This window comes from Meles meles, chromosome 4 (assembly GCF_922984935.1).
Source record: "Meles meles chromosome 4, mMelMel3.1 paternal haplotype, whole genome shotgun sequence".
In the NCBI taxonomy this organism is placed as follows: domain Eukaryota; kingdom Metazoa; phylum Chordata; class Mammalia; order Carnivora; family Mustelidae; genus Meles; species Meles meles.
The window spans coordinates 9,452,281-9,467,014 of record NC_060069.1 but is presented as its reverse complement, the minus strand read 5'-3'; the positions used below and the strand labels follow the sequence as shown (position 1 = coordinate 9,467,014).

Here is a 14,734-nt window from a genome sequence, read left to right as displayed (position 1 = left end):
CTTGTCATCTCTTTGCCAGGCAGCCTCTTTCTTAACTAATCCCTAAACCAGATTGTTGCCTCCGCATGTGACTGATGCAGGTTTTATGGGGCTTGAGGTTTATATAATTTGGAATCCTCTGAGAAAAAGTGCAAGACTACAAATAAAAATGTCACACAGAGCCTTGGAAATAGTATACTCAAGTGAGGGGTTCTGAAGTTCAAGCTTCACTGGTTTTGCAGCAAATCAGCATCTGACCTTGATTCAATGAACCTGCTCTCCTCTGCCCCTTACCCCTGACATGGTTATGCTGACCTCTATGCCTTGTTTATATTGATTTCTTACTTAAAAGTTCTTCCTCCTCCTTCTTAAATCTGTGGGCCATATATTGTTTTTTTCCATAGTTGAAATCCACAATGCCTTCTTTGATTCTACTTAGCAGAAAGCTCTCCCTTCCCAAAGGCCCACACCCGTGAATATAGTCCAGGATATTTTGTCTCATTATGGCTTAAATTGCATCATAAATTGCTCTATTTAAGTACATATAGTGTGCCTTCTCCAATTAGCGTCCACTTTTTGGGGTATAGGGACTATTTCTTCACTTAGATCTCTCCCCAGTACCTACTAAAGTTCTGGATATAGCAGTAAGGAAAAGAAAAAGGAAAGGTGTCATCTGTACCCCAAAGTTTATAGCAGCAATGGCCACGGTCGCCAAACTGTGGAAAGAACCAAGATGCCCTTCAGCGGACAAATGGTAAGGAAGATGTGGTCCATATACACGATGGAGTATTATGCCTCCATCAGAAAGGATGAATACCCAACTTTTGTAGCAACATGGACAGGACTGGAAGAGATTATGCTGAGTGAAATAAGTCAAGCAGAGAGAGTCAAGTATCATATGGTCTCACTTATTTGTGGGGCATAACAAAGAACATGGAGGACATGGGGAGATGGAGAGGAGAGGGAGTTGTGGGAAATTGGAAGGGGAGATGAACCATGAGAGACTACGGACTCTGAAAAACAACCAGAGGGTTTTGAAGGGGCGGGGGTGGGAGGTTGAGGAACCAGGTGGTGGGTAATAGGGAGGGCACGTACTTCATGGAGCACTGGGTGTGGTGCAAAAACAATGAACACTGTTATGCTGTAAATAAATAAATAAATTTAAAAAAAAAGAAAGAAAGAAAAAGGTGTCATGAAGCAGAATTACGGGGTGTGGAATGAAGCCAAATTAGTTTGAGTTCTAGTTCTGCCTCTTATTGTTGTGGGGCTTGAGGCTTAACCACCCTGAATTCAGTTTTCTCACTGATAAATCAATATAATCATGATGTTTATTTCACATCATTGTGAGGATTAAATAAAAGCATTTATTCATTCACCAAATATCTGTTTAGCTCCTCTCTTGGGCTATTTCTGGTACCAGAAACTTGGGACACATGTGACTGAGCAACAGTCTCTGTATGGGGTTTCTCATAGTCGAGCTGGGAGATGGAAGTTTATAATGTAACAGAATAAGACTACAGCACACACAATCAGAGCAGAGTAAGTGCTTAATAAATAATTGTGCAGTAACTGACAGAATGAAGGATTTCAGGAGAGAAAATGGTTAATTTTGCAAAGTAAGTAGGTCTTCCCATATTTGCCACATCATCCCTATCGAAACACACTGTAAATTATAATGATAGGACAGTGTATGGGAACTCATAAAATGCTACATGTAAAGGAAAAATAAAACCAGAGGACAAAGAATGTGAGGAGAGAGGAAAAAGGGAAGAGAGGCCTCCAGGAGGCAAGGGGTGGGGAGGGACCTCTGTGGACCCACCTGGCCGAGTGTGCACTCCATGCCTCCCAGGAAGTCGGCCTCCTTCAGCCCATTGTGGTTGCTGCTGATGTCATGCACTTCAAAGCGCAGACGCTGCACCTCTTCAAAGTAAAAGTCCACAGTGAACAGTTTTGAATACACCGGGTTTATGCAGGTGCGAATCACCTCTGTTCTGTCAACCTGCAAGGAGAGAAGAAGAGAAAACACCACCATGGATTAGGGCTTTTTATTACTACCCTTTAGGTGAAATAATGTTACGGTGCTTCCCCTTCTTCCAAACCATAAATGCCCTCCATTGAGCCACCAGAGTAAGCAGTTTGAAAATCCACAAGGAAACACCCTCAGAGAATGAGCCATATTTCAAGGAAGGAAATCTTATTAGACAGAATAATCTGAAGCTTTGTATTTAAAGACTTAGAGCATGTTGGATTGTTAGGGAACAGGGCAACAAGGTGGATTAATGATTAGTGACTGCCTGGAGCCCTAGCATGAAAAAGAGTCTGACAGCACATCTGGGCTCAGGAGAGAAAAAGTCTGCAATAGACTAGTGATGTCTGATGGGCACAGGAATGGCAAAAGACCACATAGGCACCCCATTTTAGCCAATCCTACTCTAACATGAGTTTTGTAACTCCTAATTCCTAGCATAATGAAGTGGAAATGCCAAGAGAGTAGGAATGAAGATGACTGCCTTTGGTCTCAACTATGCCTTTTATTGAGTTTATAATGATTGCTCAGTCATTTCAATTCCCTGAACCCCCGTTTCCTCATCAACAAAATGAGGATTCGAGGACTCGAAGATGAAAAGCCCTTTCCTGCTCTAATAGTCCATGAGTTATGACTCCCTTTGCTTTCTCTGATAGTAACTCTCCATTAGCCCCTCTCTCTCAGATCCGTATCTGCCACTCTCCACCCTACTCTTGCCTTTGGAGGCTGACTTCTATGGATGGAATTTCCTGGATGTCCTCGCCTCTAGGTTCTGGTTTGACTCAGCCAAAGGGAGGACTTCGGAGGAGATCAGACAGTGGGAGGGCAGAGAGCTGATGGCAGCTGCGCCATGCCTCTGCACACATCGAGTCTGCTAGTACACTCCATTCCACAGAGGGAGCCTTCGTGGGTTCTCCTAACACAATGCCCCCTCCCTCTCTTGATTCTTCAGAGCACTGCTGTTCCTATCCCTAATGAGCCTCACCATCCTTTGTTGGCTTCCTTCTCCCTGCCCTGCCCCCAGAAAGTGTCCCTCTGTAAAGAGTTTGAACCTTTAGATGAAACTCTTTGGGTATGCCATCGATTTTTGCTGGTACCCTTACCACTAAAGTTCTTTTCTTCTTTGTCTTTCACATGTCAAAACACCATTTACAACACCACTGATACCCTGGGAAACTAACCCAAGATCTTAGTGACAGCTATTCCAAATTACAGCTAAACCATGATCTTATGGTATCTCTGAACTGGAGATATCCATTACTCGTGTTTAATGAATCAACTGGAGCCTACATGTACTTTTGGCTTTCAGATAGAAACATGGTCTCTTGGATACTTCCTGAGTGTTGTTCATTAGCACAAACTGGGAAAACCATTTCCTGTATTTTCATTAGAGTAGAGAGAAACAGCTCTTGAAAAACTGAAGGGAAGACTGTCTTCAACCATGTCATGTGCGTACAGGTTATTCAGCAAAGAAAGAATTCTTGCTGCAGTATCCCCTACATTCTTGCACTCAGTGTTTTGTCCCTGGGCCCATCCCTCTGGGCCCTGTGTGAGAGTGAGTTGTCCTGTTAGGGAACATCACCTGCTATTCCCGAGGGGAAGGCCAATACAGGTTGTGAGGAGAAGGAGAATATGATTCTGTTCATGTCCCTGTACAACAGACAGAAAACCAAGTCCCAAACTACTATTGACCAGCATTTTACAATAAGCTATTGTTCAGACCAATGGTTATTTGACTCTGCTGGCTTCTGAAGGATTAGATTCTATTTGAACTGAGTTTTCCATTTTGTAAATTGAAATTCAAGTTAGTTAACATATAGTGTAGTATTTGTTTCAGGAGTAGAATTTAATGATTTATTACTTACATAAAACACCCAGCCCTCATCCCAATATATGCTCTCCTTAATGACCATCATTCATTTACCATTTACCAAAGACATTCATTCATTTAGAATCATTCATGCCCTCCACCTGGCTCCCCTCCAGCAACCCTCAGTTTGTTCTCTGTAGTTAAGAGCCTCTTATGGTCTGGGGTTCAGTCAGCTAAGTGTCTGACTCTTAGTTCTAGCTCAGGGCATGATCTCAGGGTCATGAGATCGAACCCCACAAAAGGTTCTGTGTTCAGCAGGGAGTCTGCTTGAGAGTCTCTCCCTCTCTCCCTCTCCCTCTTCCCCGCCTTCCCCATGCTCACTCTCTCACTCTCTCTCAAAATAAATAAATAAATCTTTTTTTTTCTAAAGTCTTTTATGGTTTGCCTAAATTTACATTTTTATATAATATTCATTCAGTGGGATAGGACTGAATGTGTCATTGGCTGATTGTATAGGTGTAAGGATTTACTATATTGACATAATTTTGTTTCAGTCGTTAAAAGATCACGGTTTTGAATAATAGCATAAGTCAGAAATCACAAACCGGCAGTCTGCAAGTTCAAGCTCACCTGGAGATGTTTTATTGGCCCCAATTGAAAATACTTTCCCCCTTAATTTCCCAACATAAAAGGCAACAATTAAAAAAAAAAAGCCCCTTTTATAGGACTATTTAAAAAATATTTTAAATATTTAAAAATATTTTAAAAAATTTTAAAAGGGACTATTTCTCTCTTTTTTTTTTTTAAAGATTTTATTTATTTATTTGACAGAGATCACAAGTAGGCAGAGAGGCAGGCAGAGAGAGAGGGGAGGGGAAGCAGGCTCCCGGCTGAGCAGAGAGCCTGCCATGGGGCTCCATCCCAGGACCATGGATTATGACCTGAGCTGAAGGCAGAGGCTTTAACCCACTGAGCCACCCAGGTGCCCCAAAAGGGACTATTTCTATTGTCTCTCCCACCTTTGGAAAAAAATCAGAATATCTGGCAATGTGGAGCCACACTAAAAAATGACAACAACTGGGGACTGCCCCATTCAGATGGGGCATTCACTCTTCAAGCTTTTCTTGGAATTCCAAGGTTGGAATTTCCCTGTCTGACCCCTAGAAGCATTTTTGCAACATCTGGTCCAAATTCACAGACTAATGAGCCATATAAGAAAATTACATTCACATGAATATCCTTTTGATAGAGGATTTTGAAATAAGTCCCAAGAACTTATAGGTGAATTTGACATCCTCAAGACACAGAAAAGCAATCTTCTCTCCTTATGGGTGGAACAATAGAGTCCTAGGCAGGTTGAGATAAGAGATAGGAGGTGGAAATTCCATCCAATCCCAGTCTTTTTTCCTCTGCTTTAACTACCCCAGATGGCACAAGGGGCTTATGTGCATTGATTCTGCTGCTTTTCTTCTCACTTCTTGATTTTCTGATGACAATCCCACATAGATAGAAGTTCATGCTGGCATCAAGACACACACCCTAGACAGTCTATCCAAGGCAAGCTGCCAACATGCAACATGAAATGACTTGGTTTTTGAGGGAAAAGACTGGTTGGAAAGAAATTAAGAAATACACATCTGCATTACCAAGATAGATAATTTCCAAAAATAATCTCAGAGTCAGTAAGAATCCTAAGAGCATAAAGGAGCTCAGAAAAAGAAGAATGTTCATAGAGGAAGTGCTTGCAATACTAAATGCCTATTTAGAAAATGTTTCAAAACTTTCTGCATTCCTAGCCATTACAGGAGATGCATTATCTCTTCTGGAGACTGAAGCCAGGTTTAATCGGAGCAATAGAGCCTAGGATAGCTCATGTTTCTCACTGAGAGGCGTGAAAAATCAAGGTGATTGTTTCTGAAAGACCATCCACTGACAGTGCTCCCAGCTACATCAGAATTCATCAGGGAGCTTTTTTTTTTTTTTTTTTAAAACAACAACAACAACAACAAGAAGTCATTCCTCTTTTTTATCACCAGTGATTCTGACTAAGCAAGTATAAGGTAGGACTCAGAAGCCTGCTTTTTTAAGAGTGTCCCAGTCAATTCTGATGTGGGAATATCAGCATAAGGGAATTTTGGAGATGGAGGGTCTATCTCTTGACTTCTGTGAGGTGTGTTGGTCAAAGTTTATTTTAACCTTGGTGGTCTTCTGTTACTCGGTCTTCAAAAAGTCCGTTATCTCCTTTCCTCCCTAGTTGTAACAGCTGACATATTCATGTTGCTTTATAATTTGCAGAACATGCTTAGGTCCAGTTTTTTATTTGATTCTTATAGCAATTATGTGATGTGACTTTGTAGTATTCTGCATATGAGAGAAATCAAGGACAAATATCAGCACAAGGCCCAGGATGATAGAACAAGCACTTGAACTCAACGCCTTGTGACCTCACAGCCTGGACTATTTTCTTTAATTCAAGTTTATTCGTAAGAATTCCTTGAAAGAAATGGAAAATGCAGCTAGGCATAGTATGATAGTGATATAATCCATTACCGAGTACTACTTTTGATGAGATGCCCCTTTAAAAATTTCATCTAAAACATTTTTGAGTATAATACTAAAGTATTATAGTATAGTATAATAGTCAGTACATATAAAAAGCCTACTCTGTCTTAGGCACTTACTTAAAAATGCATTATCCAGGCATAATCGACATATAATATATCACATCTATTTAAATTATGCAATTCAATAAGTTGACATATGTACATACGTGTGAAACCACAAACACAATCAAGATAGTGAACATAGCCATTGCCCCTCCAAATTTCTTCATGCCCCTCTGTAACTCCTTCCTCTCACCCCTCCCTCCCCACCCCATTTCCAAGAAACCACTGATCCACTTTCTGTCATAATAGATCAGTTTGTATTCTCTATGGGCTTATAGTATACAGTATATAGTCTTTTTGTCTTTATTCTTTCATTCAGTAGAATTATTCTGATATTTATTCATTGTTATGTGCATCAGTGGTTCATCTTTTTCATTGCTCAGTAATATTCCATGGATGGCTTCCACTGCATTGTTTCCAGTTTGGCTATTATATACAAAACAGCCATAACTATTCATGTACAAGCATTTGAACGGACACATATTTCTTCTTTTGGGTAAATACTTAGGATTGAAATACGTGTTATGTTTAACTTTCAATATTCAAATAGGTGGGTAGTGGTATCTCATTGTGATGTTAATTTGCATTTTCTTAATAACTAATGATATCAAACATCTTTTTATATACTTATTTGCCATCTGTATATCTCCTTTGATGATGCATTCATTCAAATAATTTGACAGGCATTCTCTTTTCATCTTTTTGACAACATTACAAAGTGAGTACTATTATTAGCTCCTCTTACCAGGAGGTAGAAAGACCCTATAACTTTCCTAATTTCACACAGCTTGCAAGAAAGAGGTAGGATTTGAACCTAGGTAGTCAAGCACCTACGTTTGTGTATCAAACTATATATATTCATTTATATGCTATGTTTATGCTATATATTCATATGGCTATATGAATAGCTATATTTATGCTATATATTCATGCAAATTTGAAGATTTTCTACCTAAACTCTGTTGCTCAGAGTAATGCATAAGCCAGATGACAAATGTAAATTGTAGAAGTGGGGGGAGTCAGTGCGTGATGTTGTGGTTGTGCCTTTGCAGATCTGGTTTGTCCACTGGGCATATTAGAGATAGGAAAGGGCCCTGAACAACGACCACAGAGACTGGATTGTGCAGAGAACAAAGTCAGTATGTCATCAAGAAACAGTTCAAGGGGTCCTGGGCATGGAGCCTGCTTAAGATTCTCTCTCTCCCGTTGCCCCTCCTCCCACTCTCTCTCTCTCTCTCTCAAATAAATAAATAAATCTTAAAAAAAAAAAAGTTCAAGACTATGCACAGAATGTCTGTCTGCCCCCTTGGGCTGCCTAGGGCTGGAAAAGAGGTGAGGGATGTGAAGGTTAAACAATGTGATGTTATTAATGGGGAAAGGTCAAGGCAGGAGGCCAAACAGATGCCAGTCACTGAGGGGTCTACAGTTGCTGGAGAAGTACAGGTCCTTATCCCAAAGATAATAGCTACTGGAGAAGAAAGACATCACGGGTCCAAGAGAGGTGCAAGGATTCCCCCCACCCTAACTAAACAAATAGAGAAACTTTTCTATCTGGTTCTCAGAACCATCCACATGAATGTACTTATTAGCCAAAATAGGGATACAGAGTGGGGTCCTACAGAGAAACTATGGAAGATACCTCCTATTTGAAGCAATCATAAAAATTTTGTGGAAGTAGCACACTTCATAAAAGCCATCGCCTTAGGGAATTCTTTTGACCCTGCCCAGTAAATTATCTCATTCCTTCTTGAAAGGGATGGCAAGTTGGGTGGTGACCAATGGTAATGACAACTTTTCAGCTCAGGCAAAGGGAGGGGTGCGAATAAGAGATGATGCACCTAATTGTACACCTTCTTACCTTTCCATAGGAGGCACTTTGTATATCATCTTCAGTCTTTACCTCCATTGATTTATTTTATTTTATTTTATTTTACTGAAAGAGAAAGAAAGGGGATGGAGAGGGGCAGAGGGAGAGAGAGAATCTGAAGGAGGCGCCACACCCAGTTCTACCCAGCACTGAGTCTGATGCAGGGCTCTACCTCATGACCCTAAGATCATGACCTCAGCCGACATCACAAGTCAGATGTTTAGCTGACTGAGCCACTCAGGAGACCCTACCTTGACTGATTTTTTTAATTAACATATAATGTATTATTTGTTTCGGGGTACAGGTCTGTGAATCATCAGTCTTACACAATTCACAGTGCTCACCCTAGCCTATACCCTCCCCCATGCCCATCACTCAGTCACCCCATCCCTTCCAGCAACCCTCAGTTTGTTTCCTGAGATTAAGAGCTTCTTAAGGTTTGTCTATCTCTCTGGTTTCACCTTGTTTCATTCTTCCCTCCCTTGACCTATGATCCTCTGTCTTGTTTCTCAAACCCCTCATATCAGTGAGATCATATGATAACTTTTTCTCTGATTGACGTATTTCACTTAGCATAATACCTTCTAGTTCTATTCACATTGTTGCAAATGGCAAGATTTTTGTGTTTTTGATGGCTGCATAATATTCATGTATGTGTGTGTGTGTGTGTATATATACACACAAACACATATATATGTGTGTGTATATATATATCACATCTTCTTTATCCATTCATCTGTTGATGGACATCTAGGCTCATTCCATAGTAGTTTGGCTTTTGTGGGCATTGCTGCTATAAACATTGGGGTGCATGTGCCCCTTCAGATCACTACATCTGTATCTTTGGAGTAAATACCAGTAGTGCAGTCGCTGGATCATAGGGTAGCTCTATTTTCAACTTTTTGAGGAACCTCCATACTGTTTTGCAGAATGGCCGCACCAGCTTGCGTTCCCGTCAACAATGTAGGAGGGTTCCCCTTTCTCCGCATCCTCGCCTACACCTGTCATTTCCTGACTTGTTATAAAATGTACTTTGATTTCACAATGTAATGTATTTAAACTTGGAATGCATGTTATAATTGATGATATGGCATTATTTAATTGGAAGTGCTTTTTCTCAACGGATGATACATGAAAGTGCTTCATTTTGCCAGTGATTTATCACTTTACAAATGATTCTATTAAATATATCATCCTCATTTTGCAGATAATAAAATCAAACTACATCAGAAAAGCAGTGGCAGAAGCAAGGCTCAAACCCAGCCTGTCTGACTCCAAAATATATGTTCTTTCTACCACCTAATTTGTTATTGATTGGATAATACCCCTCAAAATTCATATGTTGAAGTCCTAATCCCCAGTATCTCAGGATGTAACTTGATTTGGAATAGAGTCGTTACAGAAGTAATTTGTTAAGTAAGGACGAGGTCATACTAGAGTAGGGTCAACCCTGATCTGATATGACTGGTTGTTAATAAAAGAAGAAATCTGGACACAGGTACACATGCATGGAGATGCCATTTGAATATGAAGAAAGAGATGAGAGTGATGTGCTTACAATCTGTGGAACACCAACAGTTACCAGCAAATTACCAGTAGCCAGGAGACAGACATGTCTCCCTAGTGCCTTCAGGGGAACTAACTATGGCAACACTTTGATCTTGGACTTCTAGCCTCCCAGAGTGTTAGAGAATAAATTTCTGTGGTTTAATCCCGTTTGTGGGACTTTGCTACACCACTTCTTATAAACTAAGACACCATTCTACTTCTCTCAAGAAACATCCAGTCTAGCTTCTCTCACAGATTAGTCTCCAAAAAGGCACTCTTTATCCACCACAGTAAAACCTCCAAATGCTCTAGATGAAACCAAGTAAGTAGTTCAAGATTACAAATGTCTCTCTCACTACTGATTGAAGCCTCCTCCATCTTCCTGCTATACACTTAACCTGGCTCTCAAGTAACGAGCTCTTGTGTCAGCTAGGTTCTATTTATGGTGCCCTGGAGATGAAACTACCTCCTTATACCATGTGACATGGCTCCAGGCTTGTGTCATTCAGAGTGGACTGCCCAGGAGTATGGCTCAGAAATAAATAAGAGGAGCATGACCTTATAAGCACCTTCGGAGAGGTCTCAAGTGTCACAGTGATGCGTTCTGGGTCTTCCTCTTCCCGTGTTGCCCTCCCTGGTCCCTCTGGGCTGCCGGCTCCATCCAGACGGAGCCTGAGCCAATTGTGACTCAATGAGCACACTGGCAGGGGTCTCGAATATGTTTCCCTGTGCTGAACACTTCTTTGTCCTCCACACCTGTTCCTTTTCCCCAATGCGAGGACCCAGTTTGTGTGACTTAGTTTTCTGATTTCTATTCCACATCTCATTGCCTTGAGCCCCAGCCACTTAGCTTGGGGGTTTTGTCACTGTAGTGCTCTGTAACAGAACTTTCCCTTGTGATGGGAGTGGTTTATATCTGCACTGCCCAGTCTGGTAGCTACTAGCCAGATGTTGCTATTGGGCACTTGAAATATATAGTGGACCCAAGGAAGTGAATTTTTAATTCAATGAGAATGAAGCCCTCATGAAGAGGATTAATGCCCTTATGAAAGAGGTCCTGGAAAGCTCCCTTGCCCCTTCCCCCATGTGAGGACACAGTGAGAAGCTGGCAGTCTATGAATCAGAAAGAGGGATCTCAACAAGCAGCAAATTTGCCAGCGCCTTGATCTTAGACTTCCTAGCCTCCAGAACTATGAGAATAAATTTATATTGTTCACAAGCTACCCATTCCATGGTACTACCCAGTAGTTGAAAAATCTTAACCAATGTACACAGTAAAGTTTGAAAACTAGTAATATTATATTACCAACTGTTATGGCTCAGCTCCAAGGTACACAGAGACACGAAAAAAAAAACATTGTGGGATTTACTCTGTATGTCACACCCCAGTCCCTGGATCAGACTTTGTGTACTGGTCCATGTCCACTTTTTTGGAAATTGCCATTTTGACTCTTTCTCATTTTTCTATAGGACATCAAGACTTAGTGAAATAACCGGGGCGCCTGGGGGGCTCAGTGGGTTAAGCCTCTGCCTTCGGCTCAGGTCATGATCTCAGGGTCCTGGGATGGAGCCCCTAGTCGGGCTCTCTGCTCAGCAGGGAGCCTGCTTCCTCCTCTCTCTGCCTGCCTCTCTGCCTGCTTGTGATCTCTCTCTGTCAAATAAATAAATAAAATCATTAAAAAAAAAAAAAAAGACTTGGTGAATTAACCACATTATGGGTTGGTTTATTTGGATGTCTTATCCAAATGAGCACTCCATTAATGGTGTGCTCCCCAATTAGTGAAACAAGAGTTGGTGAATGTGGTGCTTATTCTCCTTTTGCAACTCCAGATCTTTCTGCTCTGCTCTGTGTCCCAAGAAACTGGCCTGGCTGCATTGCTTCGTTTGGGTTTTTCTTCTGGCTTGCCTCCTTTAGCCAATGGGAGGCACCAGTAGGAGATCATAAGGTGGGAGGAATGAGAGGTTGGTGTATTTTTCTTACTCCATGTTGCAATTTTGGCAGTGACTATGTCGCTCCCCCTACAGATCTCCTAGAATCCCTCCCTGCACGGCTCTAGCTCTCCCTGGATTCTGATAATACTGTTACCTCTGCTTGCCCAGTAACTCAGGTAATTTTTACTACTGCAAGTCCCAGAGTATCTCATCATCCCTTGCTAATCCCTCCAACTTTGTCCATGCAACTATAAGTTGGTCCCTTTATTAACATCTCTTTTTTTGTCTGCAACTCTGATTCAGATATGCTCCTAAAAATGGGCCAAGATACTGCAAAAACATGGAAGAGCCTTCTGTATCCTAAGGGGAGATGAAACAATGTCCAGGCTGGTGGTTCATGATGAGTGAATTCTATGATATTTTAGGACTTTGAAAAGTGGTAATCCATATAGGATTCATGCGGTCACTTCCTCTTAGCCACAATATCCTATTCCCCAACAGTGTTCAAATAATTGGTCATAAGAAATATTTACTGAGTACTTAGTATGTACCAGGCATTGTCCTAACCACTTCACATATACTATTCCACTCAGTCACCCCAACAGTCACAGATTACCACCACCACTATTTTACATATGAAGAAACTTAGGGTCAAAGAGGTTAACTTGTCCAAAGTCACCAGCGATTAAGTTATGGAGCCACTTGGGATTTCCCCAAACCTTCTTTCTTGGGATCCCTCTTGAAGGGAACAAGAGTTCCCTACTTAGGTACCTTCTGACCACAGTGTTTTTTGTTTTCCTTTTAGATTTTTTAAAAATTTATTTATGAGAGAGAGAGCGAGCGAGCACAGGCAGACATAGTTACAGGCAGAGGCGGAGGGCAAAGCAGGCTCCCTGCCAAGAAAGGAGCCTGATGTGGGACTCTATCCCAGGATGCTGGGATTATGACCTGAGCCAAAGGCAGCCGCTTAACCAACCGAGCCACCCAGGCGTCCCTGACCACAGTGGTTTTAAGAAGTGCCCTTCCCGGTGCCTGGGTGGCTTGGTGGGTTAAAGCCTCTGCCTTCAGCTCAGGTCATGTTCCCAGGGTCCTGGGATCGAGCCCCGCATCTGCTCTCTGCTCAGCGGGGATCCTGCTTCCTCCTCTCTCTCTGCGCCTGCCTCTCTGCCTACTTGTGATCTCTGTCTGTCAAATAAAGAAGTGCCCTTCCCAAACTCAATACTCCAAAAGCTCTTTGAGAGGAAAACAAGCTTTAACACCCTCAGCCAGGTGACAGACCGTAAAGTCTTTTCAGTGTGACTGTTGAGTGTCCAGGGCACCTCTCCCAGTCTTCCAACTTTCTCTCTCTCTCCCCTTTTGTATCTTGCTCTTCAAATTTCCTCCACGTAGCCAGAACCCCTTTAGAATGGCTCAGAAGACATTTGGATGCTCTAAGCCACGAGGACATAAGAAGATTCTATAACATAAATGGTGTTTTTCAGTCCTAAATCAATTGCCTTCTACCTCCCACTCCAGCTGTAAGCTGGCACGTAAATATCAAGCAATCAGAAACTGTCTCACAAAATTCACGCCGGCCTGCTAAAAGCAGGCAGAGGCTGCCAGGATCGGGAGTGGGAAGGTGTTGGATTGCAGGTCACCCCGAGTTGCAGCTACTGTCAGATCCTCCTCATACAGGAGCTTGGAGGCTAATCCCACACAAGTGTAAAGCAATTTGCACTTCACTCAGATGTTGGTTATTCACAGGATGTTCCCACCATCTCATCTCTCTGTCTCAGCTGTGGAGTCCTCTGGAAAGGTTGTCCAAGACTGGAGAGCCTTAGTTTTCTTATTAATTGATGTTTGAAATAGGGAACTGAAACGCATCTGCAGGGTGCTGCTCACATATCCCAAGTCCAACATGCTCACCAGCCCACACTCTGTGCAGGTGGACAGACCGAGGCCTGCCTCTACCCTCCCCATAATAGGTGTCCACGTGCAGTGAAGAAGAGGAGATGATCCCTAGCTTGGGACCAGCCCCGTGGGTTCCAATTTCCTCCCCTGCCCAACTCCTTTAGAATTACCAAGATCCATTCTGCTCGTAAGTCAATTCCCAAACGTCCAGGTTGTGAATCAGTCAAATGATCCCAGTGACTCTTCTCCAGTTGCCACTGGGTTGGGAAGAGCACTTCAGCCTTCCGCGCCCAGCACTCCCTCATTAATCCAGGGGTGCTTGCCTCTCCTTGACACTTTGCTTTTCTCATGAAGGATATGTCGCTGATAGCAAAAATCTCAGATCCCTGATCCTTAGTTAATCAAGTACGAAAACGGCAGCTGCTTTCATCTTGCTCTCAGGTCAGAGTGATTGGTGGGAATGTGGTATTGCAAAGGTACCCGAGGCTACCTCTGTATTTAGTGAGAAGATTGATCACTTAGCAGTATCTGCCCTGGGTGCAGGAGGAGGTAGGGGTGGCTAACGTGTCACATGCACGTCATTCCTCCTCCACTCCAGGGATACCACATTTAGCAGAGGAAGCGGAGGCACATAGATGTTAAAATGACGTTCTTAAATTCATGAAGCTACAAACCAGCAAATGAGATGTAGATCTAGCTAGAGTCTCTGACTCCTAGTGCAGTGCTCCATCTCGCACATCAAACTTATTCCACGACTTCCTACGCAGCCATACAACTTCTAGGATCCAGGGTTTTAGCAACAAAGTTTAACACACACAAAAAGAACTCATATACATTCAGTCTTTGTTTATTTGTTTGTTTTTGGAGGCATTTTTGTGTGTTTGGGTGGGGGAGGTTGTGTTTTTTGGTCAAAGAGAGAGAGAGAGCGTGTGCACGTACAGGGATGTGGGTGGGGTAGGGGAGGGGCAGAGGCAGAGGGAGAGAGAAAATCTAAAGCAGGTTCCATGCTCAGGGAG

At 42.3% G+C, this 14,734-nt stretch overlaps 1 protein-coding gene across 2 annotated transcripts in view; it reads right to left on the bottom strand.

The window, feature by feature from the left end:
- Positions 1-14,734, bottom strand: part of CPNE4 (copine 4) — a 505,564-nt gene that overhangs the window by 178,803 nt on the left and 312,027 nt on the right. For both annotated transcript variants that reach the window (XM_046001314.1, XM_046001315.1), the window contains exon 3: positions 1,799-1,978. In XM_046001314.1, coding sequence (XP_045857270.1) covers positions 1,799-1,978 — 180 coding nt within the window. The remainder of the gene's footprint in view (positions 1-1,798; positions 1,979-14,734) is intronic.